The sequence below is a fragment of the Opisthocomus hoazin genome, chromosome 3 (genome assembly GCF_030867145.1).
Source record: "Opisthocomus hoazin isolate bOpiHoa1 chromosome 3, bOpiHoa1.hap1, whole genome shotgun sequence".
Classification (NCBI taxonomy): Eukaryota; Metazoa; Chordata; class Aves; order Opisthocomiformes; family Opisthocomidae; genus Opisthocomus; species Opisthocomus hoazin.
The window spans coordinates 37,275,750-37,300,642 of record NC_134416.1 but is presented as its reverse complement, the minus strand read 5'-3'; the positions used below and the strand labels follow the sequence as shown (position 1 = coordinate 37,300,642).

The 24,893-nt window shown below is 40.4% G+C and overlaps 1 protein-coding gene across 1 annotated transcript; it reads left to right on the top strand.

Annotated features, from left to right (window-relative positions):
• Window positions 1-205: 205 nt before the first annotated feature.
• PI15 (peptidase inhibitor 15) lies at window positions 206-24,353 on the top strand. Its single transcript, XM_009940516.2, has 6 exons — window positions 206-290; window positions 851-1,192; window positions 19,660-19,778; window positions 20,060-20,192; window positions 20,344-20,459; window positions 24,082-24,353. The coding sequence occupies exons 2-6, from the start codon at window positions 920-922 to the stop codon at window positions 24,215-24,217; spliced, it is 777 nt and encodes a 258-aa protein (XP_009938818.1). The 5' UTR covers window positions 206-290; window positions 851-919; the 3' UTR covers window positions 24,218-24,353.
• Window positions 24,354-24,893: the final 540 nt, after the last annotated feature.

Here is a 24,893-nt window from a genome sequence, read left to right as displayed (position 1 = left end):
CGGGGGTGCCACCCAATCCCGGCTGCGTGCTCGCGAAACTCCTCCTCTCCTGCCCGAGCCGGGACCTCCCGAGCGGCTGCCCCTCTGCCTCCCACGGGCTGTAACGTATAAAAGCTGTGAGCAGCTCCTGCGGCCAGGAGCTTCAGAACCAGCAGAGTCCTGTTCTTTTGGGGGTTTGTAATAAGAGACGCCCCTTCACAAAAGGTTCATGTCATCATATAGGAGAGTGCTATATATACTGGGAAAACAATAGGCTCTGTTTTTAATTTTTCCCTTGGTATTATCCAGAGGTAAGCCATTCAGCTCAAGAGATTTGCTTTGCATGCGGTTTTATCAATGCTCATCACGTTTTGCTGAATTAAGATTTGAATGCTGTTTCTAAGATGTCCTGCTTTTGTGCTTTGTATGTTGTCTTTAGCCTACTAGTTTGTCTGTGCCACACTGTGTCAAAACAATCCGTGTGTATGGGATAGACATAGCCTAGGGTGTATTTTTCATTTTCAGTGGAAAACATTCTGTGAGGTTTCTTGCAGTCTCCCCATTTAAGATTTATAGTGTGGTTTATGGACTGATCTGGTGTGATACAGTGTCACTATTTCAGGAGTACTGCTAGCTCTGAACACGCAATTCATGGTATAATGCTACGTCGTTTGGTGTGTTTGTGGTAAGGACACATTGACTCTTCGTGAAAATACAGTTATTGAAAATTGTTCAGGAACACGTGTTCTGAGTGGACTGTTTTTATGATTGGGCTGACAGACAATCATTTTTCTGGTCACAGCCTGCCAGTTCACTTGGTCTTGCTACTCAGATGTACAGAATCACATCTTTGACATCTTCTCTTCTACAGATCTGTTTTCTGCTGCCCTGACTTAAAGCAGAGTACCTCTGTGGCCTGTCTTTCTCCCTGGGCCCCAAAATGACAGTAATCGCTGCAATCAGTTGTGCTTTCTTATTTTCCATTCTCTGTGAAACAAGTGCATTAGTGTTACCCAACTCCACTAACCTGCTCCTGTCAAACAACAATTTCACTGACATTGAGACAGCTTTGGCAGCTCATCTGGACTCTGCAAAAATTCCCAAAGCCAGGCGGAAGCGCTACATTTCGCAGAATGACATGATTGCCATTCTCGATTATCATAATCAAGTCAGAGGCAAAGTCTTCCCACCTGCTTCCAACATGGAATATATGGTAAGTGAAGTTTGTTTATTTCAGAGTAAAATAAGCTGTAAATCAGTGATTTCATTTTCTTAAACAAATTGTGAGAGTTTAGTTAAGTAGACAAATTGTTTTAAACTGTTCTTTCTTACTAAAATGTTATTTCCTTACATTTCTTCAGTTGCATTAACTTAAGCAAGCAAAAACTGAGTACTGAACTCTGAACTTTTACTTGTCCTGTTGAATTTTCATTTCCATGAGTAGTCCCAATGAAGCTTCAGGGACGCAAGTGAAGTCATGAGTTAAATGCTTGTTGGCCTGAACGATAGTATGTGATCACAGCATGCGACTGCATGTGTTTAAAATGCTCACCATGAGTAGCCCCATTGCTTTTGTGGAGTCCACTGAAAGTCATTGCCCTGATGTATGTGAAAAGGTAGCCCATGAACATTTCTAATTGCTTTCACACATAGTACTTTCAGAGACAATGTGGTAAAACTGTGTTTGCAAAGTAATTCTTCTGAAGCACTGTTTGTCTCATGCTCACGTGTTTTACTTACTGCATATTGTTTGTGTGCACATCATACTTTTATTTTTCCATCAAATACAACACTACTTTTAAATGTTTATCCAGTCTGTAGCATTTCAGTGTGCTCAAAATGTTATGTTTGTGGCAGGCACCTTTTCCCCTTGTTGTCAAATACTCATTACATGAATTCTCTGTTCCTGCAGGTATGATAGATGTTATTCATTCACTGTGATTTCATAGTTGGCACTACTAGCTAAAGCAGCGTGTTTCCTATTTTGTGTTCCAACTTTGAATGCATACATACTGTGGACCTGTAATGTTAAGCACAGATTGGTCAAGAAAACATTTTTTTACATTCTAAGTAAGCTATTCACGCTGTTTTGAAAGCACAGAGAAGTTGTGTCAGCACCATAATATCTGCCTAAAGTCACACAGTTTCTCATATGAGAATAGACGGTTAACAAATTTGAGAAACAGGACACCACAAGCTTGACAAGAAAGGGATAATAGTAGTAACAACTCCTCCTTTTTAGAAGCTAATGACTAACAATTTGGACATCTTTCTATCACAGATGTTACCTAAATCTGGATTTGATCATATGATCCACTTAACACATCCCAGCAGCACCTCAAAATGCTGAGGGCACTCAAAATGTTTCAGGGTGAAGGCCTGTTGCCATACCATAGGCTGAGTTTGAAGTCTGGTTAAGTAGAAAGGTCAGAGACAGAAAAAACAGAGAGGTCAGAAGTCAGGCTCAGTCATCATTTTCATTGCTGTGCTCTCCACTGATGTTTCCTTTGATTCTGCATAAATAAACTTTGTTGTAATGTCTGAGGGAATGGCAGCCTACCATGCCCTTCCTTGGCTTGTGTGTTTTAGAAATGTTCTCCTGCAGTTTGCTTAAGTGAAGCCAGCACCCTGTCATATTCCCAAGAGTTTTGTAAGTGCGGTGTTCTTTGCCTGTGCAGTAAAAAGAAACTTCAAAAGAGAAGGCAGTCTTCCCTGATTACATCTATTTTAATGCACTCCTATGCATAAACTGCCAAGATTTTACCTATATTGGGTGTTCTGCTGCAGTTTTGCTCTGCAATGGTGCTGTGCAAGCTTTGACACAAAATTAAGGCTGCAGCCATGCTCTTTACAGCTTATATGCTATTCTTTTACTTGCCTTTCTTATTATTGCTTTTACCAGCACCAACTAGCCGTAGGATGTACCTGTGTCCCTGTCAGCATCAACCCCATCAGTAGTCTCAAGGGCAAGGTCTGAGGCTTTCTTTTACGTTTGGTTTTCCAATCTGAAAGTACTTTGTGACTTTATGCTGCAGAGTTCAGAGCAGCACCTCAGGCTACGTAGGTAATGATCCAGAATGCAACTTGAACTTGGATCCCCAAGTGGTGGCCAACTCCTTTGCCCTCAATTCTCTTTCAGAATTTAGTCAGTCTGTGTGTGTCCCACGTAGCTTTACAGAGCAAAAAAAGCACAGTGAACAACATCACACATACCTTGGTCTGCTGTCTGTTTTTTAGCTATGGCATCATCTATTTACCAACTTCAACAAGTTTATCATCGTCAAATTTTTACCTCTGTGGCTACAGAAAGGCTTTGGTAGGAAGGTCTTGAAGATGCCGTGGTGTAAGCCATACCAGGACTGGGGACCACTGTATCATTAATGCCCATTTAAACTTGCCTAGTCCGTTCTTTAGTCTCTGTATAGTTTCAGTGTATGGCACAGCATCTGTTGTGTCTTACGGGGACATAAGATTGCCACTGTTATGTATAAAAGGTGTTATGTCACTCAATACTTACTTTCATAAACAAGATAGCAAACACATTGTCATTACCAGCAGACAACGTACACTGTGCTGAAAGAATGTTATGGAGTGTGTGTTCCTGTCTTGAACACTGTGGAAAAGCACAGCGGTAGTGACGAAAGTGGCCTTTCCCATTTCCCCTGACAATGACTAAAAGGATGTCGCGTGTCAGAGAGCTGGAATTACTTATGGATGCAGTAGATTGTGGAAACCTCTTGTAAGTCTGTTGAAGTAGAGAAGGACTAAGAAGGATGTAAGCATAAGGAAAACATGTTTTCTTACCTTTTTTTCTGTCCACAGTCATATTAAATTATGTTTTGTTCTATTAGGAACTCTGTTCTGCTCATGAATGGCTGTATCACATTCTCGCTTCTGTACAGTTCCATTTGCTTTTTCTCTTCCACTGATAAGAGCTTAGGATTTAGCAGAATGGGTTGGTTCTTGTGATTCCAGTTCTCCACACCCAACATTTTCTCCTGCTTTTCCCTGTGATACATTCTGCTGCTTCCCCTGATGTGGTCTGCTTCTCACACATTCAGTGTACTTACAGATACTTTGAATTCCTTGGGCATTCTGTCTGCCCCTGCTGTCTTGAAATATTGTGTGCTGTAGGCCTTTGGATGAGAGGTCTCAACAAATGGATTTGAATGCACATAAGTTAGGTGGGGGAGGTTCAGATAAGCACTACAGTAACAGAGCTGGGAGAGTGTTTTAATTCTGTTTGGGAGAGGTGGGTCTGAGTGCTGCTCCAGCCTGTTGTTCTATGCAGTCCTCAATGTAAGTGGACAGCTGGGGAGTCAAAAGCAAGATGGGAGGCGTTGTTTGGTTATCAATACCTAGCAAAGGAAACAGGCGTGTCTTACTCCCATGAGACTTTGGGAAATCTTTCTCTTATTAGCACCTTATGAGTCAGGCTTTAAAGTAGTCCTCCTTTTGGTTCTGGTATTGCTTACAAATTCACTTCGAAGTTTTTCTGCAAGTACAAACCTAGAATCAGTGCATGTGTGAAGGGAAGTGTAAGAGAAAAGAAACAAGAACTTTCAGGCCTACAGTGCAGAAGTAGTGATCTCTTCTGTTAATGTGGGGTCTTCTCATGATATCCTTCATTCTTTTTCATCCTAAGACTGTCATTCTCCAGTCTTTGCTTGTGCTCTAAAAGCCGATGGCATACCTGCAGAAAGAAAGACAACACCATTCTTTAGACCTGGCAAAGGGTGGAAAATCATCCACTTGGCTTTGCATACTTTTTCTGGAGAAAGCAGAAAGGTTCCATATATTCATGATTCAGAAGTGAGGTGTGGAATTGTCTGCAGCTGTCTTCTAGTGTGAAAGGTATGTCATCTGCAAATACAGGGGAATTCAGTGAACAAGCAAATTACTTTCTCTGAATGCTACTTCTGTACCACAGAGGCCTGTGTTGCCTTTCTGGAACACCTCAACTACTTGGTAGGCCAGTAAAGATTTGCAGTATCTCATCGGCTGAAATTTGAGTCTCATAAAACATGTCATTTAGTATGCATTGGTACTATCTTTAGGCTCACAAAACATTAATTAATGAAATATCTATTCCTATGAGAATCAAAAGTTATTTTTATCTTCTCTATAGTTGTCCCCACTTGAGGCCATTTTATTAGAAGTCCGTATGGTCTTTGTTACAACCCACATCACCGTGTGCATGCAAAACTTGGTGCTTACATACAGGCATGTTCTTTACAGTTTCACATGCACCAAGCAGAAGCAGTAAATCTGATATAGCTGGGCCTTAATGGGCATTGAACACTGTCCTCCATGGCATTCCCATAGACGAAGCGGGAAAATTTGTTCTAGTTAAGAATTCTCTGAGGTGGTCTGAATAGCTTGTTAAAGAGCCATACCAAAAGACAAGGTGTGAGAGGCTGGCTTGCAGCGTGGAGTTCTGCAAAGATGAGTCCTGAGCCCAGTACTGATCAACATAGTCATTAGTAGACTGGCAGTAACATGTCTGAAGTATGATAGATGGAGCAGGATTGCATGCTCAAAAACATGAAGCTGAATATTTGTAGAGTGCTGTGTGAAGACTTTTTTTAAGAGCTGAAAAATGCTCTAGATAAACTTGATCCTGCTTATGTATAGAAGATCTTCTAATAGAGTTTCAATTCCTTTTTGTTCAGTGATTGCATGAATGCACTTGTATATTTGGGAAAATCTGCCCTGTGGTGAACATGTCATTTTGTGTGATGCAAAATAATAAAACATCCCCAGAGTAGCCTGAAATGAGTTAGTTTGGATACCCAGGAGTTATTTCATAGCAACATGGCATAAAGATAGTTTCTCATGAGCTGGTGGCAGAGGAGCCGGAAGGGAATGGAGAATCTGAGCCTGTTCCAGTAAATCCTCAAGAAAGACCATGATGAAATGGACAAAGGAAATGAACTATTGTTACAAAACAAAAGTAATTGTGGTCCAGAATAAATTTCTGTAGTCATCTGAGGGAGTCCATGTGAATCATGGGGAAATCTGTGCACTCTTTATGGCCCAGGAATGACCCTCTTTGCTGACGTGATGAATTTGGAGACTTTGATTCCTGTCCACAAAGATCAGCAGATATATTACAAACTCAGGCCAGAGAAGCAAGAAAATAGCCCACTTAATAATCACAAATGTAAATGACTGCATTATTATTTCACTCCTAGATTTGAAAATCTTGATAAAATTTTCTTGCTATCAAGGTGATCTTAAAAATGCTCTGTGAATATGCAATAGGTGATGGGTAAGACAAAATGAAAAAAAAGAAAGCCTACTTGAAGTTTTTCAAAGTCCTATTTAATACCTAAAGTCTTCCATGTGGAAATGGAAAAAGTGAGTTAATTTGGTTTTCTCTTCAGTTCAAAATCCTTTCTGATAAATAAGCTTCTCAATTTGTTTACCTGGTTTTTTGCTGTTGTCAGTGTGGTTTCTTACAAACCATTCTAAAACTTAGAGGACGTTTTGTTCCTGAGTTGTTTGACCTGGCTCATCTACATGGTCCCACTGAAATCATCCATGTCTGTGAGTAAGGATTGCAGGGCTAGTTCCTTCAAGATTTATGTCTAACGTGTTGGATAGGAGCTCTTAATTCATATAGTTTATCCCTGCCCTGTTGCAAGACTTCCTTCTGCATTAAATACATATGGTTTTCATCTCGTCTACTCCTGAACACATATAGTGATGCTGTCTCACTCACATCTCTTGGCAAATATTTTACTTTAGGAACAGAAATAATTTCCAAATGTCTAACCTAAATATTTCCCTCTAAAACTCAGATAATTAATCTTTATATGCACTTTTTAACTGCCCAATAGAATTTCTCTCCTTTTTGATGTCAAACATCACCTTTTACATATTTAATTACAGTTTTCTTGGCATTTATTAAGATGCATGCATGCATATAATGTTTCCTTAATTTCCATGCACATGTCTTGCAATACTTCTGCATACTGGAGCAAATTACAGTTGCAGTCCATTTACAGCTCCTTTGTTAAATCAGTGAACAGCACTCTTAAATGTCAAAGCAGATTAGGCCCATCTTTTTAACTGTGCATGCTGAAAGACACAAATGCCACAATGCAATGGAGAATTTACTCAAGAAATTACTGGCAGACTACTTTTTCCGCTGAATAGCCCTGTTCTCTGAAGTCCCATATACACGGTGAAGGTTGAAATAAGTAATCAGAGGATGAGTCAGGGTACAAAGTTCTTAATCTGCTTTTCATCATGCCAGAGCACAAAGTAAATCCAAGTATAGTCCACTCCAGTCTTCTGGGGGGAGAGATATCAAGGAACTTGGAGCTTCCCCGATGTAGTCCACCTATCATAGTTTGCCATGGCTTTTAGCTTGCTCTACACTGGGAATTCACAAGTGAGGTGAGAACAAATGAGAAGGGGCATAATGGTGAAATGTGTTCACTGGTTCCAGTTTCTCCCTCCCACTACCTGAGTTTCCGTTTAGTCAACTGAGTATGTCACTTCTGCCTGATGCCATAACCCAGCACCAGGAGCGTCTGAAGATCACGGGCTAGTGAATTCTGGTTTCTCATTCCTCTCAAAATTAGAAAAAAAACCCCAGAAAGAAGTGATGTGGTTTACCTGGCTACAGTTAGGGATGTCTGTCTGCATGACAACTTTGAAAGGAAGCAGTGATTATGCAGCATACTCAGCCTTTTCCTGCAGTGGAGGAAAAACATGGCAACTGACAGTAAGCTGAAAGAGAGCAAGAGGAGGTGGAGCTTACTTTCTGCTATTTTTGGCACAATACAGTTACCTAGCTCTTTTTTACCTCACAGGTGAGTTTATCCACTTATTTATTTCCTACTGCACCATTGTCAATAATGCAGCACTATACTACTCATCGGATGCTGCCCATTTTTCTGGCAGGCTTTTGTCTACAAAAGGCTAGGAACCCCCATTCAGTCTCGGTAGCTAAACTGGTGTTCATCTAGGGTCAAATCAAAGTAGATGCTAGCTGTAAGAAGTACAACAGCCATCGGTTATGTTCAGAGTGAATGACAGAAGACCTGTTTAAGAGTTGAACAGAAAGGAAGTTTTCTGGAAAGCTCTCCTTGAAAAATCTGAAGAACTTACTCAAAAATGCTATTGTTGATAAATATTGTGATAAAGAATGACTGTGTTAAACTTGCTTTGGTATAAGAGCTCCTTTCCAATGTTTTATGCATAAGAATTTTAAAACGTCCATCTAGGTGAAGTTTTAGAAAAGAATATTTACATTATTTAAATTTAGTATTAGCAGAAAGCCTTCTAGGAGTTTAAGCAAACAAACAACAACCTAATAAAGTCTCAGATAGAAAAGCAGCCTGCCCAGAGCCCTCAGAATTAGACATTCCTTTATTATTAAATGTAGCACCTCTTGAACTTCTTGGCTAAAAACAGAGACAGGGCATTTTTCACAAGAATCTTGATCCAAAGTACACAGTACTTTGTTTCATACATGAATGGAGATGATAGTAACCTTAAACATCTCAACATTTTTATCCTCTTCCTGTACCTTAAAAGAAAATCCGAAATGAAGAATAATCTATCCAGGTCTGTGGAAATATGTAACCGAAAGATAGCAAACGTTGGAAATCCCAGGATAACCACTTGTTTGTTTTTTGTACACAGAATACTGTCTTCAGCACAAGGACCTCCATGTATGAATGAATTTTTAGGTGCCCGGGGATGGGGTTTGAGGTCTGTTTTTGACTCGACTGAGAATGAGCTGGGTTTGCTTCTCTATCTGTACAGTGGTATCTGTTAATTTGTACCAAGTGAAAAAATCTTAAATTGAGCTTTCTTCTTCTGAGAATAAAGAACTATTGTTCTTATTCTTTATCCTGCAGAAAGAAGAAGCTGCTGTGTGCTTTCTTTTGTGTCATGCTGCCATATCTTCCAGTTAGAGCTCCTTAGAAAATATAAGTGTTTTCTCTGAAAACTTTTAAAGAAATTAAGAACATTTTTTGTTTTAATGAAAAACTTCAGTGGTTAGTAACAACATAAAAAAATGTGGATTTTTTTCATATAGAAGAGAAACAAAACACCACAAAAGAAATCATACATTTTTCACACACATTTTGAAGTTTTGAGAAAAGGCAAATTGCTCTGATCATATTTAAATGATAGAGGTCAGACACCTTCCTCTTCAGACTTATGATCAATTGTCAGGGTGACATGGGGCTAGACAAAGTTTGTTCCTTTTTGTTACCACTTCTGAGATAAGCTCTTGCCAACTAAAATATGCCTTGCAGTAGGTTAGGAAAGCACTGAATATTTTAAGATATGTAGCTCTGATATTTAACTTTTCCAAAAACTAAACAAATAATAGCATGTCAGGGAAGCTTACTGTTATTAAATCTGACAGCCTACCAATTTTCTTTGTTTCTTATTGTTTAAAAGCCCGATGCCAAACATGAAAAGAAATGCAGACAGCCTTTAGAAGAAACAAAGAAACAAATTGACTGTTAGCAGCGATCAACTTTCAAATGATAGCATGTCGAATTTGGACCAAATAGACACCGAGGAATATAAACTTCTGTATAAAATATAGACTTGAATTTTCATAAGAAAAGAATTTCTGGCAATGAGGTTTCTTGGACATCTGTCTGGTGATGCCCTGATTACTATAAGACAGCGCATCTAATACTGAGCCTTTCAGAAGTGTGAATCAGATGTTTGGAGGTTTGGTTATACAAGAGTAAATTGACTGTGAAACATTGCACAGTTTTACTTTGAGTTGCAGTGGAGCATTGGACAGCCAGCTTGATGTATTAACCCTCTATTTATTTGCAAAAGAATGATGTACAGAACTGCGATTCTCATCGAGATTTTTTTCTCTAGAGAGTAGACTTTGGCAATTTTCTGTGTAAACTTTCTAATTAGTACCTAATGCATTTGGGAACGGACTTGCACATGTGGTAGGCACCAATTACAGTACGCACAGTAACATTTCTAACAGGTGGCAGTTGAGAGCAAAAAGTATTCATATTCTTAGAGAGAGAGAGACAGCCTAGAGTCCAAATGATCTCAGAGCCCAAATAAATGTATAAAGTTTGCCAAATCTGTCTATAAATTCCAATGAGCTCATATGTTTTCATCACACAGTATGTATTGAGAAAAGCGAAGGCAAAGAGACGAGGCTTTTTCAGTCACTCTGCTGAAGAAGCACACAGGCAGAAGGGCTGGTGGGTTGTTTTATTAAGCTTTGTGTCAGATTTGGGGTAGCCGACACTGTAGGGGGGTCCTACGGCAAGTTTCTGAACCTGAAAATTCTGCAGGTTTGACTATATGAGAGAGAAGTGGAGAAGTTGTGCAAGGAACCCCTGCGTGCCCTGCATGCTGCTGTGGGATTTCTGAGAAAAGGCCACCGCACGTGCAAGCAGCACAGCTGGTGTGAGGCTGCGTGGCAGAATGACCCATGTGGACAAGACCTGCGTGTTGGAGGGCAGCAGCCTACATCTGCTAATCCGCTCCAGGACTTGCACCAACAGCTGTTGAGTGCAGCTGCACAGATGGGCTGGAGAAGTCAGATTTCATCCCTCAGCTTCCCAATGTTTTTCTCACAGGAAGAAATCACTTGAATTGAGGTTTTCTTCTTTCCCACTTGCTGCCATTCTGGAAGTAAGAGCTTCTGATCTTCAGCTGAGCAAAAAAGAAGCAGCACAGGGCTAGTGGAAGAAAATAAAATCAGAAGTCTGAGGTAGAAAGGTAAATTTTTTGACTGATCACTGCTAAAAGAAGGTCCTACTGGCCACCTTTCCGAGGAGTGTAGGAGCCCCTGTGGATTTGTTTGTGCCAAATAACAATCTAAAGACGCTAACATGAGTCCACAGTAAATATATATGAATGACAAGTAAGATGCCAGAACTGGCAAACAAATTCCCACTTTCTGTTACCACAAAATGGGACAGTGTTGCCACGCAAGTCTGTTCAAATTTCATATCCTATTATTTGCAGTCTTTTCACATAACTGCAGTTGTGTAAAGAAGCTGTTGAAGAGGAGAGTGATTGAAACAGCATACTTCACATTTTCACTCTGGATTTGTGCTGGAACCTGTACCTGGTGTTTGTCACGCCCGCTGTGCAGTTGGTGGCAGCCAGTTGAGGGGCTCATCACACCGCCGCTGTCCTGGCACTGTGGGCAGCAGCCCGTGCCTGATGGACACACAGGGAATTTGCATGAGGGTAGTGAGTGACCGGCATGTGCATATTTTGCTTAACGTACTTGGTTTACCACTGAGAAATATGCAGAATATTATCCTAGCTTGTATGTCATATTTAAAAAAAAAAGCAAACCAAAAGCAAACAGTAAAGTACTGAGGGCTGCTGCTGGTATTTAACATTCTGAGCAATGCTCTGCTGATGTTCTCTTGCAGAAGTGAGTGGAGCTTCCTTGCTACTAGCAATAAAACTGAGGCGGGAAAGATTAAGGATTATCATGACAGAAGAAGAATGAAAGCACAGTTCTGTATTGCTTGAATGCTTTAAAACGATCATTAGCAGACCCCCTAGGCTATCAGGTTAAAAACATATCTTTACAGACTCCTCAGTTAGCCTATACCTTCTATCTAGCAATCTGCCTGCTGGCCATCTCAGGGAAGGAGAGCTCCTACTTCTCACATTTTTTTCATCTTTTCTTTGCAGCAATGAGGGCTGTAAAGTTAAGTGCTTCTAAAAGCATCCAGTTTACACACAGATATCCACAAAGAATGAGAAAAGCATTAATACAGTGTATCGCTGTGTATTCTGCTCCCTTGCATTTAAATCAGAAATTCTTCCTACCTGTTGCCAGTAATAACCATTTAAGAGTACTTCAAGAGAAGAGGAGAGTTCATCAGGTATCTGATCAATCTGAAAACAAATTAGTTTTTGTCTCTGAAAATCAGGAAAAAAATAAATTAAAAACATTTCAGCTTTCTCATGGAAAGTCATCCTTGGCTAAATGGTCATCCCTGTCTGAATAATACCCCTCCTTTCTCCACACATTGCGTAATGAAGAACCGGACTGCCAAAGGATTGGTTGATATTTTTTTCTCATTCTTGATATTTGCCAGGAATAATGGATCTTAACTTCCTCTTTTTCCACATTCTGAACTTTAAGAACAATTTACGAAGGGGTGCAGTTCTGCGTATCAGTCATTCTTTCTCTGGTGAGGCACTTATAGTAGGGACAATTAAAATGTTAGTTTTCAAGTTAGCTTTTTAGCTCTAAAGGTATTACCGGTTTAAGTATCTGTTTTACTTGGGAGGTATTCTACTGCTTGAATCGGTCCTTTTTGTCTACCTGTAAGAAAGCTGAAATAACCATTTTATCTGCATGTACTTTATTTCTGAAGTAGTGAGTCATCACAGAAAGACAATGTAACATCACTCTTAAGGAAAGTAAATACAGTAAAGTGTTAATAGATCTTACTGATGACTTTGGAAGAAGCTGGTATTTGCTTTCTATGGGGGAAAAAATCACAGCATGTTTTGCATAATTTACCAATCAGATCATAAATATGAGGATAGGTATCAACACTATGGAAAGTGAAAATTATGACTTGGCTTTCTTTTTTTCTTTAACAATGTGTTGAAGAGATGTAATAGAAATGGATGCCCCTTTTGGTATTTATAAAGCAGACAGATTTTTTTTTTTTCCATTTTAAAATGCTGAAATGTTGAAATACTGCTTATTTTTCAAATAGTGAGGAGATATCCTCTTGCAGAAAAGGGAAACAAGTCATTAACATATTCTGGCATACATAAAAGCAGTTTAGGAATACAACATTTTTACTCTTGCCAGGGGTAGGGATTGTCTGTTTTTAAGAAAAGCATCTATCAACTGTCTGTGTGAGGTTCCAAGACGTTAATTATTTCCTTTCTTGACTTAGTTAGCAATACTTTGGATGATGTATAACATACCAGAACTCATTTACATCACTCAAAATATGAGAGCAGGCCTTGAGAGGGTAAGGAAACCTTCTCTCTCCTCTCTTTTTGCTAAATGTTAAAAAAGTTCTCTCTCAAGCAATGAGAAAACTTCAGATGTGACCAAGAAGCTAAAGTATTGGACATTCATGGCCACTTCTAAGGTTGAGCTTTTCCTCCTATTTCAGCAAGTTATGAAATTAATAATCATTAAATGCACTTCTATTATGTATTATGCTTCTCACTCTTCCAGCTGTGGAGAAATCTCAGAAAATGACCTGACGTAGCATGTTCTCCAGGTGCTGACATCCTTTGGATGGGCAAGCTGAACTCTGAGAGACAGGGATTGCTGCTCAGAGCCCTGTGGGCTGCAAACTGACATCTCACAAAGTCGGCTTGGCACCTAATGTTTTAATACTGGCTGCAGGCACAAATGTTGTGGTGCCTGTGTTTGAGACATGTTACTGAGACAGATTAATCTGAGGAAAAAACATAGTCATGTTATGAGCTTCACTGATATGCAGAGGTCCTGAATCAGACCTTACAGATGAAAAAGATTTAGTTTCCTAACCTTTATGTAATAACACAGTACAAATATTATGAAGTCAGACTAAAAGGACTCCAACCTGTTGTGCAGTGAAACTGAGAGGTGCTCCATGAAATCAGAGGGTTCTTAAGGAAGGTCTGACATAAAGTATTTCAGCTAGTCATACTGAAAGCCTCTAGTGAATATATGCCCCCTGCTTTACTAAAAGTACAGAACCCAAATGACACAGTTCCTTGATACCATCGAAATCCTGAGGCCTGATGTTTCATTAGCATCGATGATGGGCTCCGGACCCTGAGAACACTGCTCTGAATCGCTGCTCTGTTTTAGTCACTGTAATTCAACCATGACTTCATATATCCATCATTCACAGATGTTCTCAGTAAAGTTTGCAAGTTCAGGCTGTGCTAATAGATGTTGCAGTAGTGCATTTAAAACTAGGAATATGAAACATTTTACTTTTCAAGTAAAATTAACACAGAGTAAATGTATCCAGAGTAGCAGTGTGTTTGCAGTAATAAGTTAGTCCTTTAGAAAGTCTGCAGTAAGAACAAGCGATTCAGATTAAGAGAGCTCCATTTAATTTGTTTTGTGTACACTTGTTCAATGTTTTCTCCTTACGGATATAATAGTGAGGTTGCTGTCTGAAGTACCTTGTTGCTTTCAGCTTTACCTCCTGTTCTGCAAAAGTGTTTGCCCCCTAAGACATGTGTCAAGCAGGGTGTCGAGAGAAAGCTACTCCATTTAAACAATTAATATTAGAAGTACAACTCTGACTGTAATGAAAATGAGCAGAACAGTTTTGTTTCTAAGTTCAAATTATAGTTGTTATACAGTTTTATGTATATATATATATATAAAATTATGGTTACGTACACCATTCCTCAAATTAAAGCATAGCTATCAATGGGCAGGGAAGGGAACAGCCAATTATTTTTCAACAAATGTTGTGGACAGATCTTTGTAATATTGTAGTTGCTTCTCTTCTTTTTCTTCATCGTAATGTTTGTTCAGCTTCACCATCATTTTAATACCCAAGAGGATGGTTGTGACCAGCACCTGCTGTTCCAACAAAGCTGTTCCAAAAAAGAACAGGAGGGCAACTCCATCCCTTCTACGTATGAATTATCTAAGAACACCTGAGACACAGATATAGAAAGAGCTACAGAAAGGGAGGGTATGAAGGAACTGTGACCCACAGCATTGAAAGGCTTCTCTTGGGGAAAGAAGCTCGCTTTATGGGCTTCAAGAAATTTCATTCAAGGTTAAAGACATTTCGTTTTACACTCCATTGCTTATTATACCTTATAGGAATAACAGAATTTCTCTTACTATTTGTTTACTGAGTGAAATAAAATGACCCCAACCATCTTGGGTGAAATTCTGACCTCACTGGCAAAATTCCCACTGACTTTATTAATGCTAAGATTTTATTCCTGACTCTCAACCAGCATGTGCTGTGTGAGTGCACGGAACACCCAAGAGCTGCCTCATAAAGCCTCATAAAGTGGCCTCTGGTGTTGAAGCTCCCTGGGTAGAAGTGCTGGCTATTTTCAAATGAAGTGTAGTTTTGAAGAGCTGTTTTGCAGGGAGCAGCACAGAGAGCACAGTCGGACAGCTTTCTAGGAAAATAATCTTTGGCTGAGGAAAGAAAAATAAATTGGCCAAAGGACGTTCACTTGAAGTTGTCAGTGGCAGCGTGGTGAGACACTTTAACTCTACCGCTCCTCAGTTAGATGCAGTTGAGAGTGGGGAGGGTTTCCATGCTGGACCAAATCAGTGATCTGGAGAGTTTGGGGGGGAGGGAGGGTTCTTTATACTGTGTGGAAGGAAGCTGACCCTTCCCCAACTACTAACGAACTAGCAAATGAAGATTTACTATCCCCCGGGAGAGAATGAGCATAGTTTGGCACTGGGAGTTTGCACGATTAGCGTTTGAGGATGAGTCGCCTCCTCAGATCTTGACCCACTGAGTATGCAAATCTTTCTTCTTTTTCCGTTTTGTGTTTTTGTGTTCATGTCAGGCAGTTTTCTCTAACATGTTTAGTAGAAACACTGGATTTGCCATAATTTCAGGGTTTATATTTTTATTACACTGTTTTTTAAAACTCTTTGCTAATTACCTTGAGCCTTTTAATTTCTCCTCATACAGCTTTCAAGTTACTTCAGTTTCTCTTTTTAGGATATTTTTTCTGTTTCTTTATATGCTGTTTATCTGTGGACAGCAATGAAGCCTCACGGGTTCAAAGATCTAAATGTCTTTGCCCTGTTCTCTTACATGCCCAAAACAGGGCACTGAACTGAGATACAAATTAATAGAAATGTGGACTCAGGATCAGACTTCATTTGAAAGGGGTGAACTAATGGTACAGTCTTACAGTTTAGAAGATTTTAGGTCACCATGAGATAATTTTTCTCTTTCAGCCTATTTTAGTTATTTGCCTTTTCTTGTGAAGATGATCTAGAGCTAGTGCTAGAGCAACTGAGACCATCTTTTCTTCTAGGAAAATAAAATAAAATAAGGAAGGTGAAGCACTTTGTCTTCTCCCATGAAATACAAATGATTTAGATTGCAGGAGTGTTATAGTTTGGCTGTGGCCGGCAACAAAAGCGCCACGTGGCTGTCCCTCCCCCCGCTGGGGTTCGGAGGAGAATGGAAAGAAACAGGCAGAAACTGGTGGGTCGGGATAAGGGCAGTTTAACAGAACAGCAAACAACAACGATACAGATAAGGAGAATACACAAAACAAAATAGCAGAACCCACAGAGCAACTCTCACCGCCCGCCACCTGCGTGCATTTCCGAGCCGCGAGTGAGTTCCCCCCGCCCAGCTCCCCCCCACCGGAACCCAGCATGACGGCACATGGTATGGAACACCCTGCTCTGTTTGACCAGGTGGGGTCAGCGCGCCCGGCTGTGTTCCCCCCTGGCTCCTGGTGAAAATTAACCCTGTCCTGGCCGAACCCAGGACAGGAGGGGACTCTGTACAAGGGCATTTCACCAGCCTGCTAATGAAGGAATTCAGGAAATTTAAAAATGCTGCATATGCTCCCCTCTCCCTTATTTCTAATTCAGTGGTTATTTTCTCTCTCTTTCTCTCTCTTTTTTCATGTTTGCCAAAAATTCCATATGTCCAGAGAGTGGTCAAGAGTGAATAGATAATGCAAAGCAGACCACAGTATATATCATGATAATTAATATCTGCAAAGCTCAAAACTTTTTAACCGAGTTTGAAACAACCCCCTGAAACTTTACCAATCAAATGCTGCAAATCATTCTTGAGAGTCAGAAAATGAAGTTGATGAGAAATGAAAGCAGACTGGCAATGCTCTCACTGTCTGAGGCAGGGGCCATGCCTAGTTTAGAGAGGGCATTAATAGTGAAAACCCAATCCAGTCTTCACATTTCTTTCAAACACTTAACATGCTATTTTGCGAGGCAATTTAGTACGCGAAAGTATGCTGGGTGGAAATCAGGAGCTTGGTGCTATTTGTGCAAATACAGTACACATTTAAATTATTGTGGGACTGCAGCCAGATCCCTTGGGAGCGAGCACTCAAACCTCATGTTCAACCTCCTGGCAGGGAGTGCTTGTGCCAGAAGCATGATTAATCCCAGCAAAGGAGGGTGTTTATGGGGTGTCACAGTCCTGGCGGAGCTGCCCCTTATGGATGCACACCAGGCAGCTGTGTTTGGACCCACACACTGGATCCATGTGCTCCTCTGTTCCCCTGGGCCTGGGCAGGCTCCAAACGCCCGCTGTGGCCCCGCTCTCAGGCACACTTCCCAGGCACATTTTTGTGCTTGTACCTATTGTTGCCCCCTCTTCAAGCCCTCTTTTTGGGACCACTGATATACCACAGAGATTATAAAGAGTTATTTGTATGCTGGCCACATGCAGCTACTTGTCTTAATGTCAGAAATACAAAGCAGAACAAATGTCTGTACAGAGTTTCCTTCCTCCTGGACCCTGGAGCATTTCCTAGCTTTTGGATGGTGCCGTAGCAGCCCCAGGTCCCCTCTCTTGTACTCTAGTGCTCCAGCTTAGCCTTATCTTCCCAACTTCTAGACTTATTTCTAACTCCTCTGAGAAACTCCCTTCATTTCTCAGAGCTGAAGTCAAAGTATTTCCTGACTTGAAGACCATTCTTTCTCAGCATGCTTCTTCCTAACACTTTGCTATTTTGTCCTTTTACTGGCAATTTGCTTTCACTTTGTTCTGGGACTTTTCATGAACAGGTGTAAAGTAAATCTGTTCTGCTTTAAGCACCATCCGTCTTACTTTCCATAAGGTGGTTCCATTTGAATGGAAGTTCATTTGTATTAAGGGTTCGTATTGATCTCTGTTGCACTTCTTCAGCTTTAATCTAGGAGATACCTCACCCACTCTATATCAGCAAAAGCTTGTTTCAATGATCCGAGGGCTGGAGCACCTCTCCTGTGAGGACAGGCTGAGAGAGCTGGGCTTGTTCAGCCTGGAGAAGAGAAGGCTGCGGGGAGACCCGATTGCAGCCTTTCAGTACTTAAAGGGAGCCTATAGGAAAGATGGAGACAATCTTTTTAGTAGAGACAGCAGTGACAGGATGAGGGGTAATGGTTTTAAACTAAAACAGGGTAGGTTTAGGCTGGATATAAGGAAGAAATTCTTTACAATAAGGGTCGTGAAACACTGGAATGGGTTGCCCAGAGAGGCAGTGGAGGCCACATCCCTGGAAACATTCAAGACCAGGTTGGACAGGGCTCTGAGCAACCTGATCTAGTTAGCAGTGTCCCTGCTCGCTGCAGGGGGGTTGGACGATGACCTGTAGGGGTCCCTTCCAACCCAAAACTTTCTGTGATTCTATATAGCAATTTCATAAATTTTGTCCTTTTCACTTAGAGAAATTTCACAAACTACCAGAGGGAGTCAGGGCATGAATTACTGTCCTAGTCCATGATCTGTGGTCAGTCTTTTCACTCTGCAGGTCTGCAAAACTAAAACTATGAATTCAGTGTTAGAAATCATTATTAGCTCATAGAACAGAAAATGTGCTTCGATAAATTTATTTCTGACTTTGGCTTTTACTTCATACCTCAGGAAGCATACTCTTTATTTTGTAGCTACTCAGGATTTATGAGTTTGGGTTCGTGTTTAAAAAGCTGCAATGGGCTGGGTAGGAAATTTTACCACATTCTGCTCCTGCCTTTCCACTTGCAATTCACTAGAACTGTCCTTCACCAAAACACTGCACCCGGGGTATTCAAAATGCACATCTAATTCCAGGATCTAGAACCTACTTTGGTACCACTCAAACACTAAGATATACTAGGATTTGTGTGTACTTGTAATATAACAGTGAGATATTCTTTATCTGGAGCTCCAGTGAAGCAACAGGTTCTATTGCCGATATCTCTGTTATTGCTGAGGCAACCCTATTTGCTGTGGAAAAAACAGTGGAGTTACAAATCAAACATGTAAGTGGGCAGGAAAAGCATACAAAGGAGATTGTTTAATTTCACTTGTCATGTTGCTACCATTGGAGGAGAACGTAAGAAGTCAAATTATCTCTTCTTACAGAGTTGTTATCTTTTTATCCCAGGCAGGGAGCAATGTCACCTCCCATGCAGAATAAAGTGATGAGACTCATACCGCACCTGGAAACTATACATAGTTTTTGCCTGTGTGGAATCCCTTTTCTTGACCTTGTGGCCTCAAATATGAAAAGCTGCCACACACACTCTCTGGCTACAGATACTGCTGAGATCCTATTTCAAATGGGTAGGGGTTTTGTGGGGTGTGTAATACCTGTGCTGAATTGTTCTTCCCTGTGTGCCTCTCCTTCGCTTTAACTTCCGTCTGAGTCCCATCCAATGTTTCACTCCTCTCCACATATGGATCTCATCAACACATAAGGAAAAATGGTAGGAGAACGCCTGTTCAGGGAAGGGCTTTTCCAGAAAAAAAGAGAGATCTGAATACTTGGCTTGCTCTGATGATGTGGGCAGGAATTCTGTCCAGCATTAGGGAAAATCCTGCTAGATTCTGTGTGTGCTGCCCTATAGTTTTCTGAATTCAAGAGCTCTCTGCTTAGGTTACAGATCTGATGTCTTATGATAGTATATTTGCGACTTAACATACTTGCATCTTGTGTTCTTGCACTGTGATTGCTATTTGTTTTTTCAGTTCTTTTGCTAAGGATATTTTTTTTTGTCAGGTTTGGGATGAAACTCTTGCCAAATCTGCAGAGGCTTGGGCTGCTACATGCATTTGGGACCATGGACCTTCCTACTTACTAAGATTCTTGGGCCAGAACTTGTCTGTAAGAACTGGAAGGTAGGCAGATACCCTACAAAAGAGTATTTTATCAGCCTTCAAACTGCTTTTGAAATCCAGATCTTAGACTGATGCAAGCGTCATCCAGCATTCGAGCAATAATTCATATCCATCCATGTTAATTTGTCTTAAGAGTATTATTGCTTAATACTGTGCTCATAGTGATGCATGCAGAAATGTGTATTTAGGTGACTTGCATCAGAGTGATTATCAGCAGAAAATTCCAAAATACCTAAATCTACAATGGTGTATTTTTCTTTCTGTCTTTTAAACAAATTCAGGTATCGATCTATTCTCCAGCTGGTAAAGCCGTGGTATGATGAGGTGAAGGATTATGCTTTCCCTTATCCTCAGGATTGCAACCCCAGGTGCCCTATGCGATGCTATGGACCCATGTGCACCCATTACACACAGGTTATATAAATTACACCCTTCTATTAAAAATCTACCGTCCAAAGCTGGACTTTTCTGTGATGTATTTATAGCTCTCTCTCTCTCAAATAAATGTGTATATATATATATTTCTTTTCAATTTGGACTTCACCAATAATAAATATTTATTCAGATGGTTTGGGCCACTTCCAATCGTATAGGCTGCGCAATCCACACATGCCACAATATGAACGTCTGGGGATCTGTTTGGCGACGAGCTGTTTACTTGGTATGCAACTATGCCCCAAAGTGAGTTGCTTTTTTTTAATGTTGTTTATTTTTATACTTCATGCATGCTTGGGTCCTCTCATAGGACTGATTAGACCTTTCTCTGCAGCTTGACCTCTATTTGTGCTTGTTCTGTGAGCTGCTCCTTCATTCTAACTTTACATATGAACATAGAGCAAATGCATGACTTTGATATACACGGAAGAAAAGGAAATAGCTTGATGTGTATGGAACAAAACCAAAAACTTATTTTCTGTTATTGTCGTTATTGTTATAATTCTTTTTGTCTTCCTTCTTCGTACTGACTCCACCTTCAGTTCTTTATTTTTTCACTCTGTTGTATATACTTGTGGTGAGCTAGACTTCCTCAGGTAAGAAATTCCACTGTAGGTCAGGCCCGTGATTACTGTGAAGACATGTTGTTCCTCAGAGGATGCCTTTGCTTATGACCATGCTGCATAATGGCATCCGCAGCATAGGTTTCCTATGAAGTCCATCTACCTAAGCTCAGCATCTACAAATCTCATCTTGTCTCCCATGTCAGGGTCCTTCAAAGTATAGGTCATAGGCACCCACAGGTGGCCCTGTATCATGTAGACATCTGTGTTAGGTCAAAATGAAGAAATTAATTAATTTTATCCCAGCGTCTCCTAGATATCATCCCAACCTTACATCTGGGTGTAGAATGAATCAATAAATTGTGGCTCTGGGAGAGCTTCAATTTGGCGTCTGGTTTGGACGAGTGCTTCAAAAGCAGCATGGACAGTGTGAATGGCTGGTTTCTCTGACTGTATAATATTAGACAAAACCATAGTTCTCCATAGTAATCTAAGTGTAATTAAGTGAGCATGTTTTCCATAAACTCTCAGTGGCACAGATCCATTTGTGATATAGAATATGCAACAATATGTCATTATTCTAGCTGTTACATGACTAAAAGAATTTTTAAAGATTTTGCAACTTTAAAAAAAGATAGGATTTAGTAAGAAAACTGACTTGGAAAAAAACCCCACCTTTGGAAATCAAGGAGATTTCTCTGTCCTTTTGTCTTTAATATCTACTAGAAAAGGGTGGTAAGAAATGAGTGTGAGGGGTATCATGCAGCAAATCCTGTATCTGACATTGAGCTCCACAACATGGGCAAGGTGAAATCAAAGTTTATAAAAGAAACCCAAATTCTATTTTTTATATTTGAAAAAACTGTTAAAAATTGCAGTCTTTCTATAATACTTCTCTCACATTCATATATAGGAAAAGAATGATTTTGTACATTAGGCATTATTGAAAACTGATGCACTGTTTGTGTATCAGCTAACAAAGTATTAATGACATTTTGTATTTTCTCAGTCTAAAAATCCCAGTGTTTCTCAAACAGTAAACCGAACCCTGGCATTACAAGCTTCACCTCTGGATAAGATTTTGAGTAGACCTTTGATTCACCTGTGGTGGAATTGGGATTTTCATGTCTACTTCTTGCACAGTCATAGAAATCACAGAATCACAGAATGGTAGGGGTTGGAAGGGACCTCTGTGGGTAATCTAGTCCAACCCTCCTGCCAAAGCAGGGTCACCTACAGCAGGCTGCACAGGACCTTGTCCAGGCGGGTCTTGAGTATCTCCAGAGAAGGAGACTCCACAACGTCCCTGGGCAGCCTGTTCCAGTGCTCCATCACCCTCAGAGGGAAGAAGTTCTTCCCCATGTTCAGACGGAACTTCCTGTGCTTCAGTTTGTGCCCATTGCCCCTTGTCCTGTCGCTGGGCACTACTGAAAAGAGTCTGGCCCCGTCCTCCTGACACCCGCCCTTGAAATGTTTATAAGCATATATTAGGTCCCCTCGCAGCCTTCTCTTCTTCAGGCTGAACAAGCCCAGCTCCCTCAGCCTTTCCTTGTAGGAGAGATGCTCCAGTCCCCTCACCATCCTCTTAGCCCTCCACTGGACTCTCTCCAGTAGCTCCTCATCTTTCTTGAAAGGGGGAGCCCAGAACGGGACAGCGTACTCCAGATGAGGCCTCACCAGGGCAGTGAAGAGGGGAAGGAGAACCTCCCTCGAGCTGCTGGCCACACTCCTCCTAATGCATCCCAGGATGCCATTGGCCTTCTTGGCCAATCACATTGAGTGGTCTTACCTGGCTTAAGTTTATACTCCTGAGAACTAAGTTGAGTTAAGGGCATTGGGCTTAGAGTCCTTGGGCACACATGCAGAAGTGTCTTTACCGGTCAATAAACGCTGTGTCCTTCTGAGTTACTGGCACATCAGAAACTCCTCTAAAGAAGAAGGGAGCAAATATTACGGTCCCAATCCAAATTATTAAGATTGGAATTTGGCAAATATTTAGGATTTAGAACTCCAATAATTTTAATTGATACCATGCTGTAATGCTGAAAAATATCTATGGTTCTGAAATCAGGAAAAAAAAAAGTTAAGGAGGATAATTATAAAGTTAGAAAGACCCTGCACCTGGTTATCTGACGGACTCACACATATCAGCTATGCGTTGCATAGCAAATGAAGCAGAAATCAGCTTTCAGCAAACTCTGGATTTCCATATCTGTTATCAAACTAAATGTATTTCCTGAGCACTCAGTCTGCTTTACCCATTTGGAAGAAAAGTAGGAATGAGCAAATTATTTGAAAGATTCCTACTTTCTTCCAAGGCACAGCCCAGACCAGGGCTTTTGATCCAATGTTATTGGCTGGGAGGTGGGGGATGAGAAAATGTTTCATAAATAATTGCATTACTCACTGCTATACCATGTCACATGCAAACTAGAGGAAAGTTCTCTGCTTGGTGAGACATAACATTTAAATAAAGATCTAATTTTAACTTTCTTTCTGCCTACATCACAAGTGTTACATGAATCTCTAAACGCCTGGCATTTCTATAAGCACCTAAATGTCTGCATGCATTTTTCGTATGTTCCTAGATCTTTCAGAGTTACCTCTTTTCACATGATCACTCTCCAGACTTTTACGCCTTTCCTATCCTAGAGCTATTACAGAGCTCTCTGTTCAGCAGATGGGAGCCCTCTTCTCCTCCTACTAACACCTATGAGAGCCCTACAAATGCCCAAATATGGGTTTTTTTTTAATACATTACTGGTGCCAATAGTTTTCATCTTCCCTTTTCTCTAACCACGAATTCAGCCTCAGAGCTTCACACCCAGGGCAGTGCAACTTAAAATAAGTCTTCCCTTAGGTCATTTTTCCACCTTCCAAACCCAAGCTTTTAAGATAACTGTCAGACAAAACAGTGTTCAAAGAAAACCTTGCAGTAATGCTTATGTTGCTGATTTCTCCTAAATGTAGCCCTCTGGTGAATAATACTCTGTCCCAGGCTCAGAGGATCAAAAATCACTTGGCTGTAGCAAAAGCAAGAGCACTGGGACTTCCCCACAGACAGTAAAGGTTATGAAATGGACCACTGGCCTGTGGTGATGTCGTCATTCTCCTGCTGGTTTTGGGGAGCTGGTAGATCAATGTTTGTCAGTAACCTGTACATTAATGTATATTTTCAGTAACAAGACATTTATAGGATATCACTGAAGACATTAACTTTAATCATACAAAACAAGCATGATTTAATAATTTTTTTTCTTTCTCTCTGAAATTACTAAGCATTCTTTTTCTTTTTTTATTTTCAGAGGGAACTGGATTGGAGAAGCACCATATAAAGTAGGAGTCCCATGTTCTGCTTGTCCTCCAAGCTATGGAGGTTCTTGTACCGACAATCTTTGTTTCCCAGGAGTAACATCAAACTACTTATACTGGTTTAAATAAGTTAAGGTTTACATTATTTTTAGAAAAAAAATGGATGAGTAACGAGAAGCCTGTATATTAAATTTTGCACATATTATATATAGAGAGATACTGTAATAATACTCTGATGTTTTCTTTTTGTATGCTTTTGTATAATTAGCTTTCAAGGTATGGTATAATTTGATTTTAAAACTTTGGGATTTAAGACTCACATTAACCCTTTTGGGTTAACCCTTTTGGGTTAACATTTTGTTAATGGAGGGCAAACTAATTTTCACCTTAGCAAATGTAACTTCCTGAAGGTTAGGCTCTGTTAAAAATTAAAAGATAAAATGTGACTTCCTTTTAAAAATAATAGCTCCAGAAAGAGAAGGGTCATTGTTTAATACCGTGCTTTAAAAATGAAGTGTGACATGCAAAGCAACAAATTGTCCTCACACTCCCAGTGGTTCCTCCCATTTACACTTGTGCTTACACCTGCAATGCCAATGGGACTGAGCAGAGGAAAACATATGTGCAAGAGAAACTGCAGGATTTTACCTACCTCATGCACAACATCAATCCATTTATGGCGTTCCAAGAGTTCAGCACACAGCTGCTGCTATTATCAACGATGCCTGTGTGCAGAGAGGAAAATTAGAGAGAATGAGGAACCGCACTGGCCAAGATGCAGCGGCTGTTAACTCGCATGCCTAAT